General features: G+C 53.7%; 1 protein-coding gene across 4 annotated transcripts in view; it reads right to left on the reverse strand.

The window, feature by feature from the left end:
- FCGBP (Fc gamma binding protein) overlaps window positions 1-17,860 on the reverse strand; it is a 58,125-nt gene that overhangs the window by 15,448 nt on the left and 24,817 nt on the right. For all 4 annotated transcript variants that reach the window (XM_061388274.1, XM_061388275.1, XM_061388276.1 and 1 more), the window contains 8 exons: window positions 16,259-16,829; window positions 13,703-14,307; window positions 9,491-10,058; window positions 8,137-8,729; window positions 6,341-6,935; window positions 6,037-6,236; window positions 4,038-4,179; window positions 924-1,261 (listed from right to left, as the gene is read on the reverse strand). In XM_061388274.1, coding sequence (XP_061244258.1) covers window positions 924-1,261; window positions 4,038-4,179; window positions 6,037-6,236; window positions 6,341-6,935; window positions 8,137-8,729; window positions 9,491-10,058; window positions 13,703-14,307; window positions 16,259-16,829 — 3,612 coding nt within the window. The remainder of the gene's footprint in view (window positions 1-923; window positions 1,262-4,037; window positions 4,180-6,036; window positions 6,237-6,340; window positions 6,936-8,136; window positions 8,730-9,490; window positions 10,059-13,702; window positions 14,308-16,258; window positions 16,830-17,860) is intronic.

Genomic DNA, 17,860 nt, shown 5'->3' on the forward strand with positions numbered 1-17,860 from the left:
CTGGAGAATGAAAGCCCACCCCATGGCTTTCTCTGGGTTTCTCTTTTGATCTCCATCTCCCTCCCTTCTTCCCTCTCTGTCTCTCTTTCTACATCTGGACCTACTGCTCTCTCTGGTCTCTCTCTCTGAGTTTCTCGCACTCTGTCTCCCTTTATTCTTTCTCTGGGTCCTCTTCCCTTCTCTGTGTCTCTCTCACTTGTGCATTATCTCTCTCTGCATCTGTGTGTGTGTGTGTGTGTGTGTTACTGTCTCTCTCTGGGTCCATCTCTCTGGTCTTTCTCTGGGTCTTACTCACCTAGTCCCTCCCTCTCTCCTTATTTCCTGTGCATCTCTGTGTGTCTGGCCATCTCTGCCACTCACTCACCATGGTTTATCGAGTGCCTACTCTGTTCCATAAATCATTCTCTCCCTGTGAGCTGCCACTAATCTGCATCTCCGTTATTCTGGGCAGAAAGGGCAGCCCATCTTGCTCTCTCCAGATCTCCTTGAATTTCTCTCCATGTCTGAGGCTCGGGGCCTCTCATTTGTTTCCTCGCAAACAATCAAGGGTGCTTACCTGGGTCAGACCCTCAGCTGAGCACTCTACGTGCATCACTCACTGTGGGGCAGTGCCTGCTATGATGCCCATTTCACAGATGAGGAGACTGAGGCCCACCAAGTCAAGTCATTTGCCCAATATCACACATCTCATAAAGAGAGGGTGGATTCAAACCCGGATGTCTAAAAAGGCAAATTCTGAAGTCCTACATTAAAGCCCTTAATGAAGGGCTAGACTCATTTAATTCCCAGTAGTGGGGTGATGTAATTATCATTGCTCTTGCTATTTTGTTTCAGGACTAAGTGAAGAGAGAGAGCCCTGAGCTCCCCATCTGTGACCAGCAGGACCCTTCCCACCCTACCTGGGGACTTGGGACCAGCCTTACCCGGACTTTGCCGATCTCGCCTTTGTGGATGGAGATGTTTGTGTTGAGGGTGGTCACGGTGACCAGCCTCACATAGGACACTGAGGGGTTGCCCCGGTTCTCGTTCTTGGTGGTGACAGTGAAGGGTGTCAAGCCCTGGGCATTGCTCCCTGGGCAGTCGGTTGATGCCAGCACATAGTTACAGGTGCCCTGGAAGTCAAAGTTCCAGCCGTCGAAGGAGTGGTAGTGTGGGTCGCCCCACAGCCAGCACGTGGCCTGGTAGTTGGGCACGCACACGCCCTGGCCATTCTTATTCTGGCACGTCTCCTGTGGCCGACATGTCACACTGTGGCACGGGTCTGGGGACAGAGGAGAGAGGACCTTGAGGGGCTGCCAAGTGGAAAGCCAGTTTCTTCCCAGAATCAGCCGGGACACCAGCTCTGAGGGCTCCTGGGGTGCGGGGGCGGGGGGGAAGACCAGGTTCCAGGGTCCTTCCATTTGAGAGGCTGGCCCCCAGTCTGCCATTTCTGAGACCAGGCCCAGGGTGCCCCTGCTCCCATGTCTGAAACTGTGTCCAAGACCCTGTCAAAGGTCCCACTTCTGAGACTCAGGCCCCAAGACACAGGTTCTAGTCCCTACCTCTGTGACCAGACTCTGGGGTCCCCTTGCTTAAGACCTCAGCCCCAGAGGACTGAGGTCTGAGACCACAGGGGTCCCTGGTCCCTGTGCCAGCCCTGCGGGCATCCCTAAGGATACCCACAGCCAAGGGTCCTCTGTGTCCCAGGTCCCTAGCACCCAGATTTCCTCACACCTGGGCCCCCAGCCTCCTGGAGGCTCTGCATGGAAACCCGGGTCCTGGTGGTCTCTGTGCCCCAGACCAATGTACTGCATGAACTTTCTGGTGGGAAACTAACCTCAGAGGTCCCAGCATTTAAGAGCCTGACCCCGGAGCCCCTTTTTCTAAGTCTCATAGCCTGCTGAGCCCTCTGTTCCAGACTCCATCTCCCTGGGATTCCTGTGCCTAACACCCTGGTCTTGGGAGATCTCATTTCTCAGGCCCTGCCTCCGAGGGTCTCTTTGTCCAGGACTCCCTTCCTAGGGCCACTGAATCAGTGAGCCTGGTTTTTGGAATCCCTATGCCCAAGTTGTTATTGTTGTTTAGTCGCTAAGCTGTATCCAACTCTTTTGCTAGCTCATGGACTGTAGCCCACGAGGCTCGCCTGTCCATGAGATTTCCCAGGCAAAAATACTGGAGTGGGTTGCCATTTCCTTCCCCAGGGGATCTCAACCCAGGGATAGAACCCACGTCTCCTGCATTGACTGATGGGTTCTTTACCACTGAGCCACTAGGGAAGCCTCTAGGACCAAGATCCCACCTCCTCTCTCCCCGTGTGCTCATTTTCAGTTGACTGCTTCTTAGCTCCAAATCCTCCAGTGGAGTTGGGCTTTGTCAGTAGAGGGAGCTAGAGGGTCACAGCAGGAGGAAGGGGTGGCTCCTGCTTCTAGCGGGCCTTGCTGTCTGGGCTCCTGGTGGCACGTGGCACCAGCAGCTTGTGGAACACCTGCTCAGTGAGGCCCCTTCTGGTTTCCCTGTGCACCCCAGCAGGCGGCTTCCCAGTGAGTTTGCCAGCACCCCAGTGAGGGTTTTCCCGCCTGCCAGCTCCAGCCTGCATAACCTGTCTGCCACCCTCCAGTAAGATCTGCCTCCCATCCTTGACGTGGGGGCCGTCTTCCCAATTCCTCCCTTCCTTCAGTGCTCTGCTGTAACCTTTGGGGCAGGGGCTGCTCCCTACATCTACTCTTCTTGTGTTCATTAGCGTTTTTTTAATCCCTTAGTAGTCAATATCTATAAGCAAAGAATTCTGTTAAACTTCCCCTATTTAAGCTCCTGTGTGGCTTCCCAGGTGGCGCTAGTGGTAAAGCATCCCCCTGCCAATGCAGGAGACTTGCACTGGGGCAGTGCAAACCACTCCAGTATTCTTGCTGGAAAGTCCTGTTGAGAGAGGAGCCTGGCAGGCTACAGTCCATAGGGTCTCACAGAGTCAGACACGATTGAAGCGACATAGCATGTGTGGTTTCTGTCTCCTTTGGACTCAGACCGACATAACAGGGTCCCTGGGAGTCCCACTTATCCTGCCCATGAGCCCCGAATGTCAGTCAGTCCTGGAGGTATATCTGTTTAGCCTCAGGAATAAGGGAATTTTCTCTGCCCTTCACCCAAGAAATCAGTCCTGGGGTGTGGCTTTATATCTCAGACTTAATCCTGAGAGGTGTCACTGTCTGAGGGTGTATCTCTATAAATCCTGAACCTCCACTTGAGGCAGGTGCTGTATTCAAGACCCTGGCCTTCGGGAGGTCTCTGCCTGAGATCTCAGGACTCTGCTTTCTTTCTTTCTTTAAGATATTTTTGATGTGGACCATTTTTTTAAAGTCTTTATTTGTTACACTATTGCTTCTGTTTTCCGTTCTGTGTTTTTGGTCCAGAGGCCTGTGGGATCTTAGTTCCCCGGCCAGGGATAGAGCACACACCCGCTGCCCTGGAAGGCGAAGACTTAACCACGGAACCACTAGGGAAGCACCAGGACTCTGCTTTCTGTCCCTGTGGGTCCCGGTCTGCCCTGCCCCTTGGGGATGGTGACTGAAACCCTGAGCCTAATTCCGCATACCAGTGACCAGCAAACTATGCACTGCCAGCTGCCTGTTTCTGCAAATAAAATTTCACTGGAGTCACACCCCTTCACTTACACGGTCTACAGCTGATTGCGTGCTGCAAAGGGAGAGCTGAGTAGGGACAGAGACCATATGGCCTGCAAGTTTAAATATTTACCCTCTGGCCCTTTAGAGAAGAAGTTTTCTGTTCTCTGCCTTACTCAGAGGGTCTCTGCTGTCTGCCTGGGGAAACCTATTCCTGAGGGTTCCCACTGACTGCTTTCTACCATAAGAGTCCCTGCCTCCCAGCCTGGAGGGCCGCTGCCCCTGCCCCGGTAATCCTAGCCTACGGGTCCCCAGGTCTGAGACTCCAGTTGTGAGTCCTCTGTGCCTGCCACCATGAAGATCCGGGTGACGCCACCCTCAGATCCGGAGTCCCTGTCCTCTGTCCCCCTCGCTGCACCCTCCCTGGCCCCAACCCAGCACCTTTGGTGACGCAGCTCAGGACTCCTCCCGAGGGCTGGCAAACCTGCCCGTCACTGCAGCTGTGGTTCTGGCACACCAGGCCTTTTCCGGGCTGGCACACGCACTGCTGCTGGCAGTTGTCAGTGAGTACCACCTTCTCGGGCTGTGGGGACAGAAGATATGGCTGTCAGGGCCAGGCTGACTCTGGCAACTGCGGTGTTCCAGGCATAGGCAGTCCGGAGGATGTAAAAGGGACATCTTCCGGCAGGGTGGCCCCTTATCTGTGAAACTAAAGCACAGCATGGCCTTGGGGTCCAATTCATTCATTCGTTCACTTTCATTCATGTACTCATTCATTTACTCTGAAATTTCCACTAACTGTCTGCTGTATGAGAGAAACAGTGTAATGTGGGAATTAAGAACATAGGATCTGGAGCTGATTGCCTGGGTCTGAAGCTGGTTTCTGTTATTTCCAAGTTACATCACTCTGCACAAATTGAGCTTTGTCATGCCTGAGTTTTCTCACCTGTAAGTTGCAGGTAATAATAGCACCAATTGCTGTCATTTAGTCGCTAAGTCGTAACTGACTCTTTTGCAACCCCATGGACTGTAGCCTGCCAGGCTCCTGTCTACTGAATTTTCCCCAGGTGAGAATACTGGAGTTGGTTGGCAGTTCCTCCTCCAGGGGATCTTCCCAACCCAGGAGTAGAACCCACATCTCTTGCATTGGCAGGCGGATTCTTTACCTTTGCACCGCCAGGGAAGCCCTATTAAAGCATAACTGAGTTAATAATACATATAAAGTACAGATGAAATGAAAAGGGATTTTCTTTAAATATCCAGACTGGAGAGGAAACAGGGGTAGAGATGAAACAAGACTGGGAAAATGTTGATTATTTTTGAAACCAAGTGATGGGTACAGGGAGATTTATTATACTGGTCCCTTGACTTTTGCCAGTGTGAAAATTTTTATAGTAAAAGGTTTATATATAACATTATATCTATTATACATGAATAAATAAAATGCACATATACTGTGGGCTTCCCAGGTGGCGCTAGTGGTAAAGAACCTGCATGCCAGTGCAGGAGATATAAAAGATGCGAGGTCTGTCCCTGGGTCGGGAAGATCCCCTGGACGAGGAAGTGGCAACCCACTCTCATATTCTTGCCTAGAGAATCCCATGGACAGAGAAGCCTGGGCGGCTACAGTCCATAGGGTCGCAAAGAGTTGGACACGAATGAAGTGACTTAACACACACACATATGTGTGTTGTTTACACAGCACTTAAAGCGGTGACTGGCACATAGCAAGCACCATCTACCTGTTTGCTGTACTACTATTATTATTCGTATGAGGAGGAAAACAGAGAGGGTTCTTGCCCTGACAGAGCTCTCAGACCTTTAAGGGAGACAGACTTTACATAACACACGTTCAAAGGAAAAGCAGTAACTCTGAGCATGGGAGAGGGACACACAGGGAGTGAGCCTCTGGTATAACAAAGTTGAAATCTACACCTGGGATACAAAGCCAAAACTTGACCTGAGGAACCAAGGGAGGGTTTCAAGTTGTGGGTGCACGCATGTCTGCCAAGTTGCTTCAGTCGTGTCCAATTCTTTGTGACCCCATGGACTGTAGCCGCCAGGCTCCTCTGTCCATGGGGATTCTCCAGGCAAGAATTCTGGAGTGGGTTGCCATGCCCTCCTCCAGGGGATCTTCCCGACCCAGAGATCAAACCCATATCTCTTATATCTCCTGCATTGGCAGGCAGGTTCTTTACCACTGGCGCCAAATGGGAAGACCTCAAGTTGCGGGACCTCTGCTCGTATTTAGAAAGGTCTTACTTGCTACTGTGGGGATGGTAGACCAGAGACAGCAAAAGTGGACAAACTGGACCACGGTGGGGCCATGGCGAGGGGAAGAGGAACGGATAGGAGAGAATTTCAGGAGGCCAAATGGACAGGCTGCGGGAGGGGGTCCAGCAGGCAGCCCCCGTTCTGCCCGGGACGGCAGGGTCCCTACCTCGTAGTAGATGCCATTATGGTAGCAGCCGCACTCCTGGATGGGCACGCAGCCTTGGCCGTCACTGAGGAAGCCGGAGTCACACTGGCAACCCTCGGCGCACCTCTCTGGGCACTGTGGGGGGGCACTGAGTGCCGAGCAGCCCAGGGAGCAAGTGTCTGCGCAGACCTCGTAGTGGCTGTTGGGGGGGCACTGCATGGCTGCAAAGAGGGGGTGCAGGTCAGGGCCCTGGGAGTGAGAGGTGCTGGGGCCCAGGGTCTGCCCCTTCCATGTCTCTGCCTCCCCCTCCCTGCCCCTCACTCACGACAGAAAGACTCGGTCCTCCAGGGTTCCACGTGGCCTCCAGCTGCCTGGCAGGCACTCACATAGGCGTGGATGTTGCTGCAGAGAATGCTTTCGTTGCCACCGCCCACGCAGAGGTCAAAGACACAGTCTTGCAAGGGGCCCTGGGGGTCCAGGAGCTTGTGGCAGGCGGCCAGGGGCCCTGTGGGGCTGGTGAGGAGCCCGCAGAACTCCTGCTGCTCGTATTTGTTCTGCAGCTCGGGTTTACACTCCAGCTCCGTGTCACAGTCCTTGTCACCCGGCTGGCAGGTGGGGGGCGGCAGGCAGGGTGAGTCGGGCACCGCCTCCTCCCAGGAGTTGCCAAACTCCTTGGCGCTGCCCGCCTGTGAGCCATCCGGCTTCTGGAAGTCGTCCTTGGGGTTGCCGTTGTAGTTCCCACACAGGCCACACAGCTGCTGGTAGTAGTTGCCTGGGACAGTGACCCGCACGTTGTACACGAGGTCGTAGGCCACACGCAGGCCGAAGTCAGTCTCGATCACGACGTCTGAGCCGTGTTGGAAGACGTGGATCCGGCCCTCGTCCAGCACCACGGGCAGCCTCCTGTCCACGCCGTTCACCTGGGAGACAGGACAGGCCGGGCTTCAGAGGGTACGCTTCGAGATCCTAGATCAGGCCCCTGCCTGACACTGAAGATCCATGGGATCTCACCTCTCTGGGTCTTAGTTTCCATATGTGTAAAATGGGCATAATAATAGGGTTCATAGTGGGTCGATCAGTGGCTCCCCAAAGATAAGTCCGCCAAGAACCTCAGAATATGACCATATTTGGAGAGGTAATTAGGGTAGAGATCTTGAGATGGGATCATCCTGGATTAGGGTGAACCCTACATCCAATGACAAATGTCCCTAAAAGAGCAGGAAGAGGAGAAGGTACAGGGAGACCCAGAGGAGAAGGCTGTGTGAAAAATGAAGACGGGCTGGAGCAATGGGGGCACAAGCCAGGAACACCTGGAAGCCCCAGAAGCGGCGTGAGGCAGAGGAGCATTCTCCCCCAGAACCCCTGGAGCGGGTGAGTCTCTTGCCCACACTTTGATTTTGGACTTCTGGCCTCCACAGCTGTGAGAGAATAAATTTCTGTTGTTTTAAGCCACCAAGGTGGTGGTGAGTTGTTACGGCAGTCTCAGGAAATGAATATAGGTCTCAATGGAGTAATGCTCTTAGGACAGCAGGGACCAGGAGGGAGGGGCAGGTGGAGCGGAGGGTGGAGTGGAAGGGAGGAGGGGGTTGGGGGGTGTCCAGAGGGGATAATCAAGGGCCAGGGAGGGCTTCCACAGTGGTCCAGTGATAAAGAATCCGCCTCCCAATGCATGGGACGCAGGTTCAATCCCTGGTCCAAGAAGATCCCAAGCCTGTGTGCTACAACTACTGAGCCTGTGCTCTAAAACAAGAGAAGCCACTGCAATGAGAAGCCGGAGCACCACAAGGGAGAGTGGCTCCCACTCGCCGCAACTAGAGAAAGACCGTGGACACCGACCAAGACTCAGCACGGTTATAAATAAACAAATTTAAAAAAAGAAAAAGGGCAAGGAGAGGGGAGACTGAGCCACATAGGAGAAGGCCCAGGTCCCCAAGGTCTCCGCCCTCCTTGGTTCCCCACTGTAGGCTCTGACTGGCACCTCCTCTCCTGGGGGACCCCATGCCCCCCACATCTACTCAGAGCTCTGTGCCCCCCGCCCCTCAGCTGAGAGCTGTGCTCTTCCCACCCACAGACCTCCCTCTACCGAAGACCCCTCCCCTTCACGTTCTGGGCTGTTCTCACCGTGACTTTCCACTGATTCTGCTCCAGCCGCAGGGTGAAGTTGGCCACCCGCACGGTGATCGCCTTGGTCACACTGACTTTCCCGTTGCCCCAGGCCACATTCTCCTGCAGGACAGCAAACTGGGGCAGGCCAGGCCGAGTCCCACAGGTCTGAGCCAGGACGTACACGCAGGTACCCATGAAGTCGAAGCGTTGGCCGTCGAAGGTGGTGTAATGGGGGTCTCCGGATGCCTGGCAGGTGGTAGAGCCCACAGCCACGCAGCCCAGGACGCCATTGGACGGCTGGCAGGCCTCGTGAGGGCCACAGCTGGACGGCACACAGGACACCAGCCCGCCCTCCTCGCAGTAGCAAAGGGAATCGCACTCGGGTCCCGGGTAGAAGGTCTGTTCGGGCGGGTAGTAGGAGCCCTGGTACACGCAGCCGCAGGAGGCCAGCGGCACGCAGGACTCACCGTTGAGCACGAAGCCCTCGTCACACACGCAGCCCTCTTTGCATTCGAAGCCGCAGCCCCCGGACACCGGGAGGTCTCCGCAGGACAGCGGGCAGCCATAGGAACACTCCTCGTAGTGACTGTGGGATGGGCAGCTCAGCGCTGCAGGGAAAGGGGCCGTCAGGACGAAGCAGCCTTGCTCCCCGGTGACACCGAAGACCCCCTGACACACACGTGCATGCACATATGCCCACACACACTCACACGTATAAGCAGTCCGGTGGCAAGGAGCCCCTCAGTTCAGTAGGGCCCAGGAAACATTACATCCCAGTTAATCTAATCCTGATAATTAAGATTCTATTCCAATTTAACTGTGGTCTGGGGTCATCTGTACTGTCTTTAATGACCTTATTCAAGTTGGTAACAAGTTGTGGATCTGTGATATATATTTTAAACATGCATAGGCATGTGTCTCTATAATCTATGCAATGTATTTGTAAATGCAGTATTTTTAGCTTCTTTGTTCTATAGCAGTAATGTAGTACTGGTGGTAGTAATTCTATAGAAAATTAAAATATTTGTCCAGGGTGGTAAAGAAAACAGTGAAAAAGAATCCCCATTCCTCGCTCCAAACTCACCACCTCAGATTATAAAACAGGGGTTTCCACAAAAACAGAAAACCCTGAAACTGAACCCAATCAAGTCTCTCTCTGCACCGTCCGTCCAATCCGAGAGCCACACATGGCCCATTTAAATGTAAGTTAGTGACAATGAAGTAGAAACCTGTTTCCTCATCTGTTAAATGGGTATAACCACACCCCTACCTCATGGAGCTGTTATAAGAATTAAGTGACTTAATGCTATCTATATATTAATGAATGTACATAAGGCCAAGCCCCCCAGCTGTCACTCTCGGTACTCACGGCAAAGTTCCTCACTCCTCCAGGGGTGCACGGTGAGCCCAGCAGCCTGGCACGCATCAGCGTAGGCTGCCAGTGCGTCACACAGAGGCCCGGACTGGCCTGGCAGGAGGCAGCGGTCATAGACACAGTCGCGCACAGCACCCTGTGGGTCCAGCGTTCGGTGGCACTCCCGGAAGGGACCACTGGGGTCAGCGAGGATCCCACACTCCTTCTTGCTCTGCAGCTGCTCAGCCACCAGGGAGTCCAGCTTGGGACAGTCGCCTGGCTGGGCTGCGCCACAGCCTGGCCTCGTTTCCTCCTGCCAGCTATTTCCGAAGGCCAGTGCGTTGGCAGCTTGGCCTCCACTCTTCAGAGCAAAGTCGTCAGCTGGGTCCTCGTTGAAGTTCCCGCAGAGCCCGCACAGGGCCCCAGCGTAGCTGGTGGGCACCTTGACGGTCACATGGGCGTCCCAGTTGTAGGTGACTGTCAGGCCAAAGTCCGTGCGGATGACAGCATTTTGGCCCTGGCGGAACACCTGCACCTGCCCATCTGCCGCCTGGAAGGGCAGGTACTGAAGGATATTGTCCACCTGGGGAGAGATGGGAGAGGACCAAGAGGTCAGGGTAGTCGAGGCTCTGTGGCCCTCCCTTCACTCACTCAGCTCTGGCTCTGCTGGGCTCCTCGATATTCTCCTGATGCCCCTCAGGGCCTCTGCACTTGCTGTTCCCTCTACCTGGCCCACTATCCACCTCCCTGTCCATGGGATTCTCCAGGCAAGAATACTGGAGTGGGCTGCCATGCCCTCCTCCAGGGGGATCTTCCCAACCCAGGGATCGAACCCAGGTCTCTTACATCTCATGTACTGACAAGCTGGTTCTTTACTGCTAGCGCCACCTGGGAAGCCCTTCATCCTTCAAGTATTTGCTTAAATCTAAATCCCTAACCCATGGCCTTCAAAACCTACAGGCTCTGTCTCCCTTGTTTCCTCCCTGACCTAACCTTTCTCCCACTCTCCTCCTCACTCTTTCTGCTCCTAACGCACACTGGCTTTATTTCTTCTTTTTTTTTCTTTTTCCTACTATGTGCATGCCTGCTAAGTCGCTTCAGTCATGTCCGAGTCTTTGTGATCCCATGAACTGTAGCCCTCCAGGCTCTTTTATCCGTGGGATTCTCCAGGCAAGAATACTGGAGTGTGTTGCCATTCCCAGGGGATCTTCCCATCCCAAGGACAGAATTCACATCTCTTGCATTGACAGGCAGATTCTTTACCACGGTGCCATCCGGGAAGCCACCATTTTCCCACTACATTTATGATTATTGTTTTATTATAAACAGTACAAATGATGAGCCAGATTAACAGGAATATTGGGTCCCAAGCATAAGAGCTTCTATCCCATGGGTCAAGGTGCACCTCCTTCCCAGGTATCTACACTGATTGTTCACCAACCAGGAAGTGCTCATTGTTCAGAGTTTTTACGGAGGTTACATGACGTAGGCAGGGTTGATGAAGTCATCTGCCACTTGCTTAAGCTCAGTCTCCAAGTCCTCTCTCCCCACTGGAGGCCCAGGGTGGGGACTGTAAGTCCCACCTCAGTCACCTAACCCCACCTCAGTCACCTTGGTTTTCCTGACAGGCAACTGAGCCTTCACTCTGAAGCTACCTAGGGACCTGCCCTGATTCACCTAATTAGCATAAACTCTGGTATGGTTGAAAGAGGCACTTCATGACGAAGGTACTGGCTTTTTTGATAGTCGCCCAGCTCTCCTAGTTTAGTCTAACTTTAGCGGTTTTTCACTTTGCCAAGAACACCGCCTACCACTTTTCTCCTGGCTGCTTCCCTTCCATCCTTTAGCACTTGGCTTAAATCTAAGCCCCTTCCCTAGAACATCCTGCTTAACTGTGGCTCCTGTCCATCTTTGTGCCGGCACCACCTCCCACCTCCCTCCCTGGGCTCCCTGCTGTCTCCCAGAGCAGATCAAGTGCACCCCCACCCCTGGGCCTTTGCACTTGCTGTGACCTCTCCCTGGGATACCTGGGATACCACCCATCACTCTTTATTTAGCCACCTCTACTTCACCTTCTAGGTGTCAGCCTTGATCCAAACTCCTTAATGAATGGCCTAAAAGGCCATAGTGTGGTGCCATGCAGCTTCTTAGTTGCGGCATGTGAGATCTAGTTCCCTGCCCAGGGACTGAACCCAGGCCCCCCGCATTGGAAGCATGGAGCCTTAACTACTGGATCACAAGGGAAGTCCCCACGCAAGCATTCTGACAGTCTCCTGAACTCACCAGGCTCAGCCCAGCCTCAGGGCCTTTGCACTTACTGTACACTATGCTTGCAACACACCTACTCTCTCCCACATCCTCATTCTTGGTCTGGCTCCCTCCCCATTATCCTTCACATCTCAGTTTAAAATCAAGCCCTCTACCCACCAGGCCCTGCTTGCCCCCTCTCTCTGACCTCATCCCCCACCAGCCTCTCTCCCCCACCTCCCCAGCCTCTCTCTCAGGTGCAGCCTCTTTGGCTCCATCCTTTTCTTCAGCTCAGTCCAGCCTCAGCCTTGGCACCTGCTGTTCCCTCTGCCTGGCAACCACCACTCTTCACCTGGTGGCTTCTTCCTCATCCTTCAGGTTTCAGATTAAATCTAAAACCTCCATCATAACCATCCCCGACATCATCCCCTCCCTCGCCCTCCCCTCCCTCTCTCCATTCCAGCCCTGCTGGCCTCCGTGCTGTCCCTCTACCCTTCATGTTTGTTCTTGCCTCAGAGCCTTCGCAATTGCTGTTCCTTCTCCCTGGAACACTCTTCCATCCGCTTCCCTCCCTGCCTGTTCCATCTCTTTATTCAGGAAAAGCAACAGAATGTAGAGGTTAAGAGTATGGACTCTGGTGCCAGACAGCCTGGCTTCAAATCCTGGCCCTGCCACTCATTAGCTGTGTGACCTTGAATAGGTGACTTAACTTCTCTGAGCCTCAGTTTTCTCCTCCAACAACACTAGCTATTTCACAGTGTTGTTACAGAGGTTAACAAATGAGTTACTGTACATCAAGCATTTAACACACAGAAGTAAATTATTCCCAAGTGGCTCAGTGGCAAAGAATCTGCCTGCCAATGCAAGAGCCATAAGAGATGCAGGTTAGATCCCTGGGTCGGGAAGATCCCCTGGAGAAGGAAGTAGCAACCCATTCCGGTATTCTTGCTTGGGAAATACTATGGACAGAGGAGCCTGATGGGCTATAGTCTACGGGGTCGCAAAGAGTCGGACACAACTGAGTGACTATAATGCATGCATATCTCTATCTCTCTATCTATATATATGTATATATATTGGCTATTATTGTTCAAGACTCAGCTTAAATGTCATCTCAAATAAATGAGAATATAAATATTAAAATTATGCCTTCTGTTTAGCTACAATTTCTCTATTCCAAACACTAGGCTTTGTGGGCAGAATTCCTTTATTCTAAGGCTGTTCTGAGGATTACAGGTTAAGGCCTGTCAAGGGTTTAGTGCAGTGTCTGGCACACGGAACACTCTCTTGGATTTCCATTTCCAGTTCATTCTCCTCCCTAAGGCAGGGGCTACTGCCTCAAACTGCTCAATAATAATTATCAACTATCACTGTAAATCTTAAGAAATCCTGCTTCTCAATTTTTATCTTTTTTAAAGAAAAAATCAGTGGTTCTTGACTTCTGCTGGGTAGTTGTCTCTTTAAGAACCCTCTGTCCAGAAACCTATGACCTGTGGGCGCATTTGTAAGCACCCCCTACACCTTGCAACACCTCCCTGCCAACACACTTTTGTTCCGGACCTTTCAGGTCACCTCACTATCTGAATATCAATTGTCCTCCAGAGAAAGCCCAAATCTTTACCTTTGGAGGGTTCATAGCAATAAAACATGAAGTCAATATTTACTGAATACTTGTTGGGTGCCAATGCCTCTTTTAAACATTCTGCAAATAACAACTGGCCAAATCTCCACAACCACCTTATAAAGCGACAGCCATTGGGGAGGCACCATCTTATTATCCTATTTGTCAGAGGACAAACCTGAGGCTCCAAGAGACAAAGACACACAGCCAGGAAGGGGCAGCACTGCCCAGCTTGTGGGGGGTGGCAGGCCTAACTACTGACCACCAGGTCTTCTAACAGACCCCCATCCTCCACCAGACCCATCCTCTTTAAGGGGGATTCCGGCCCCTCCAGCCAGCCTCGGGTGCCCCTCGCTCACCAGCACTCGGCCAGGGTACTCCCGGCGCACCGCCACCTTCACGCCGCGGGCCTCGACCCGCACGGCGCGCGTGTAGCTCACGGTCTGGCTGCCCCGATGCTCGTTTTCCACCAGGACCCGGAAGGTTTGCAGCCCTGAGGCCTGGCCGCACGAGCCAGCCAGCAGGTACGTGCAGGTGCCCATGAAGTCGAAGCGTCGGCCATCGAAGCTCACGTAGTGCGGGTCCCCGGACCCCTTGCAGGTTCCGAAGCGGTCGGGGTAACAACCTCGGAGGCCGTTCTGGACGAGGCAGCGCTCGCCCTTCGGGCAGCCCTGCGTGTCGCTGCAGCGCACCTGGCCGGTGGCGGCATCGCAGGTGCAGCGCCGCTGGCAAGTGGTGTCAGCCCACACCTCCTGGCCGGGCGCAAGCGGGCGGCCCTCGTAGATGCAGCCGCAGGACGAGGCCGCCACACAGGCGCCGCCGCTCTCTACGAAGCCCTCGAGGCACACGCAGCCCTCCACGCACTGGCGCGCCGAGCAGTTGGACGGCGCTGCGTCGGGGTTGCAGGAGGCTTGGCAGGCCGGGGCGCAGAGCTCGTAGCGGCTGTTGGCTGGGCAGGACAGGGCTGCGGGGACACGGGAGAGTGAATCAGGCCTGCGGGAACGTGCTAGGTCCTCCCTCCCCAAGCCACTGCGTACCCGCGGCTCCCCATCTTAGTTAATGGACGCCCATCCTTCTGGGTGCTCACGCCCCAAACCTGAAATGTAGTTGATTCCCTCCTCTATCTGCCGAACAACCAAGTTGTCCGTAAATCCTGTGAGCTCCATCTTCAGGAGCGATCCGGAATCTGACCTTTCTCCGTGCACCACAGTCCCCACCCTGGTGCTGTCAGCTCTCAGCTCCTGCCTGGTCTCCCGGCTGCTCCCATCCTACATCTCATCCTGTTCCTCACCTGCAGCCAGAGGGATCTGTGAACACTTGAGTCCCCTCTCCTGCTCAGAGCCCTCTGGTGGCTCCGTCTTGCTCAGGTTAAAAGCCAGAGTCCTCCTATTGGCCATGAGGCTCCCCAGGTTCCACGGTCTGCCCCCTCACCTCCTTTTCCTCATCTCCTCCTTCCAGTCTGCCTCTGGCTATCTCCACCCTGCACGGTGGCCTCCTCTCGGGTCCTCACACTCCCCCCTCTCCTTTTCCCCTCTGCCTGTACTGTATTAGCCTTTCCTCATTGAAGGCATGCAGAAGGTTCCTGGAACCCAGACGGCCTGGGTTCAAATCCCAGCTCTCCCCTTCTCAGCTGTGTGATTATGAGCAGACACCTCCAACCTCTCTGTGCCTCAGTTTTCCCATCAGCAGAATGGGATAATAATAGCCTCCTCTATGTAGAGACATCCCATGCAGAGCGTCATTGCTAACTCACTCTGTTCCCTAATCCTGGTCTCTGCTCCAAAGGCACTCCCTCACAAAGGTCTTCCCTGAGAACTCTCTTCCTGAGCCTCCCATTTACTTTTATCCCATGAATTCTGTTTCTTTTGCTCTCTGAAGATATTCCACAGTTTATGGCTTGCTGTCTGTCTTCCCTGCTAGGACTATAAATTCTATGAGAGTGGGGACCTGATCTGTCTCAAACATGGTGGAATCTCCAGCACCAAGGACAGGGCCTGGCCCACAAGAAATGCCCAGGAAATGCTGTGAAAACTAATGGGGAGATAAACGAATACACTGGTTCCTCTTCTGTACCAGGCATTGGGAAACTCAGTGGTGATGGTTGTGCTGGTGGTGATGGTGGTGTTTACTGGGCAGTGAGGACACAGCAGTGACCAAGACAAACCCCAAATGGCCCCAGTGTTTCCCTCAGACTTATGCCTCTCCGGAATCCCTGTCTCAAGTCCTGAACCTGGAAGCCTTCTCCTCCTTCCTGCCCTGGGCTTTCTGCCTCCTGAACATTTCTCTGGGAGCCTCACAACGGCAGAGGCAAGTGTGTGTTGGTCCCCACTATGCCCATCACTAACACGGGGTGGAGCCAGATAGGGGTTTAGGGGATGCATGAATGAATTAATGGATATATAAGTGAATGAATGATTCAGTGAATGGATACCTGGCTATGGAGCTTGGACTTTATCCAGAAGATGTCGGAGAGTCATGGAAGGGTTATAAGTGAAGTGATATTCACATGTCTGCTTTGGGACACCTCATGCCAAGCCTTTGCACATGTCCTTCTCTCAGCTTGGAGCCCATTGCTTGCCCCCTGCTTTCCCATCTAGTTCTAATCCTTTCTACAGGCTTCAGATTGGCATCCCTTTCTCTAGGAGAGTCTCCGTCACCCCCACAGGCTGAGTCAGGAAGCTTCTCTGGTCTCGCACAGCCCCTCTGAACTTCCTTCATCCCAGCCCTGGACCATCACTGTCTAGTGCTACATCTGCTTCAACTTTAGGCTCACTGTGGGCAGAGCCTGGCCATCTGGCCATTGCTGTGTCCTCAGCATCGTCCAGTTCCAGGCTGGACCACAGTCAATGCTCTGATGCAGGGGGCACCCCTTCCTCCTACCACATGCTCCCAGCCCCCACCAGGGCATCACTCACGGCAGTTGGCTGATGACCTCCAGTTCCCGACAGAGATGCCAAGCTCCAGACAGGCCTGGGTGTAGGCACTGAGGCCACGGCACAGGCTGGCTCGATCCCCATTGACCACACACAGGTCATACACACATTCCTTTAGGAAGGGCTGGGGGTCCAGGGCCTCGTGACAGGCAGCAAAGGGGCCGTTGAGCTGGGTCAGCATGCCACAGAAACGACTGTCCTCATAGTGCTGGGCCTGCTCTGGGGTGCAGGCAGGACAGTTTTCTTGGCAGCCATCCTCACAGAGGTAGTCCCCGTCATCCAGCTTCCAGCTGCTGGCAAACTCCACAGCATCGGGAGCCTGCTCCGAGTCAGGTGTAAGGAAGTCATCAGTGGGGTCACCATTATAGTTGCCACACAGTCCACGCACCTGGCCCTGAAAGCGCACGGGCAGGCTGAGTGCCAGCTGGGCATCCCAGTCGTAGCTGACCACCAGTCCGAAATCCAGCTCCACCACGGCCCGTGTCCCACTCTGGTACACTCGCAGGCGTCCCCCAGACAGGGAGGCAGGCAGGCGTGAACGCTGGTTGTCGATCTGCGGAGGGAACGAGGAGGGGAGGGTCAGATCCCCGTGTGGTCTGGCCTTCAGCCCCTCATCTCTTCCCACACGTGTCCCTCCTCTAGCCACATGGGGATTCCTCCCTCCTGTTAGTGCCACCCATCAAGCTTCAGCATCTTTGCTCCTGCCTTTCCCTTGGCCCAAAAGGTTCTTTTCCTAGAAATACACATGGCTCACTCCCTTGCCTCTTACAAAGACTTTGCTCAAATGTCACCATCTCAGGGAGGCCATCCCCGAGCACCCTATTTTATATGGCAACTCCTCCTTAGTCCCTGTTCCCTTTCTCTGCTCTATTTTTTCCCTCTAGTGTCTAACTTTCTAAAATGCCATCTGCAACAACTATCTGATGTTTATTGCTGTTTAGTCTCTAAGTCATGTCCAACTCATTGCAACCCCACGGACTGTAGCCCACCAGGCTCCTCTGTCCACAGGATTTCCAAGGCAAGAATACTGGAGTGGGTTGCCATTTCCTCCTCCAGGGGATCTTCTCAACCCAGGGATCGAACTCACATCTCCTGCCTTTGCAGGCGAGTTTTCTACCACTGAGCCACCAGAGAAGCGCTAATCTGATGTTTATCGTCTCTAACTTGACAAGACTGTCAGCTCCACAGGACAGGGGTTTTGGTCTCCTTCAATCACTGCTTCATCTCCAGATACGAGAACAGTACCTGGCAGAATAGCAGGCACTCAGTAAGTGAATTAGGCACTGCTGTATTAAGTATACACTCACTGGGCACTGACTCTGGGCCTGGCCCTGGCCTGGGAGAGCCCTGGAGATATATTGATGACCAGATCCCACTCCACTGGGGGAGACAGACCTGTCACTGGATAGTGACAGATCCTAGTGATCAGGGCTGAGACGATGGAGAAATAAGAGGCTGCAGGAGCCTAGAAAAAGGGCAGACCTAAATTTTCAGGTCAGGAGAGGCTTCCTGGAGGAAGGGACACTGAACTGAGCTGTAAAGGACCAGGGAGAGAGAGAGCCACAGAAACCAAGAGGGAGAGAG

This window comes from Bos javanicus, chromosome 18 (assembly GCF_032452875.1).
Source record: "Bos javanicus breed banteng chromosome 18, ARS-OSU_banteng_1.0, whole genome shotgun sequence".
Taxonomy (NCBI): Eukaryota; Metazoa; Chordata; class Mammalia; order Artiodactyla; family Bovidae; genus Bos; species Bos javanicus.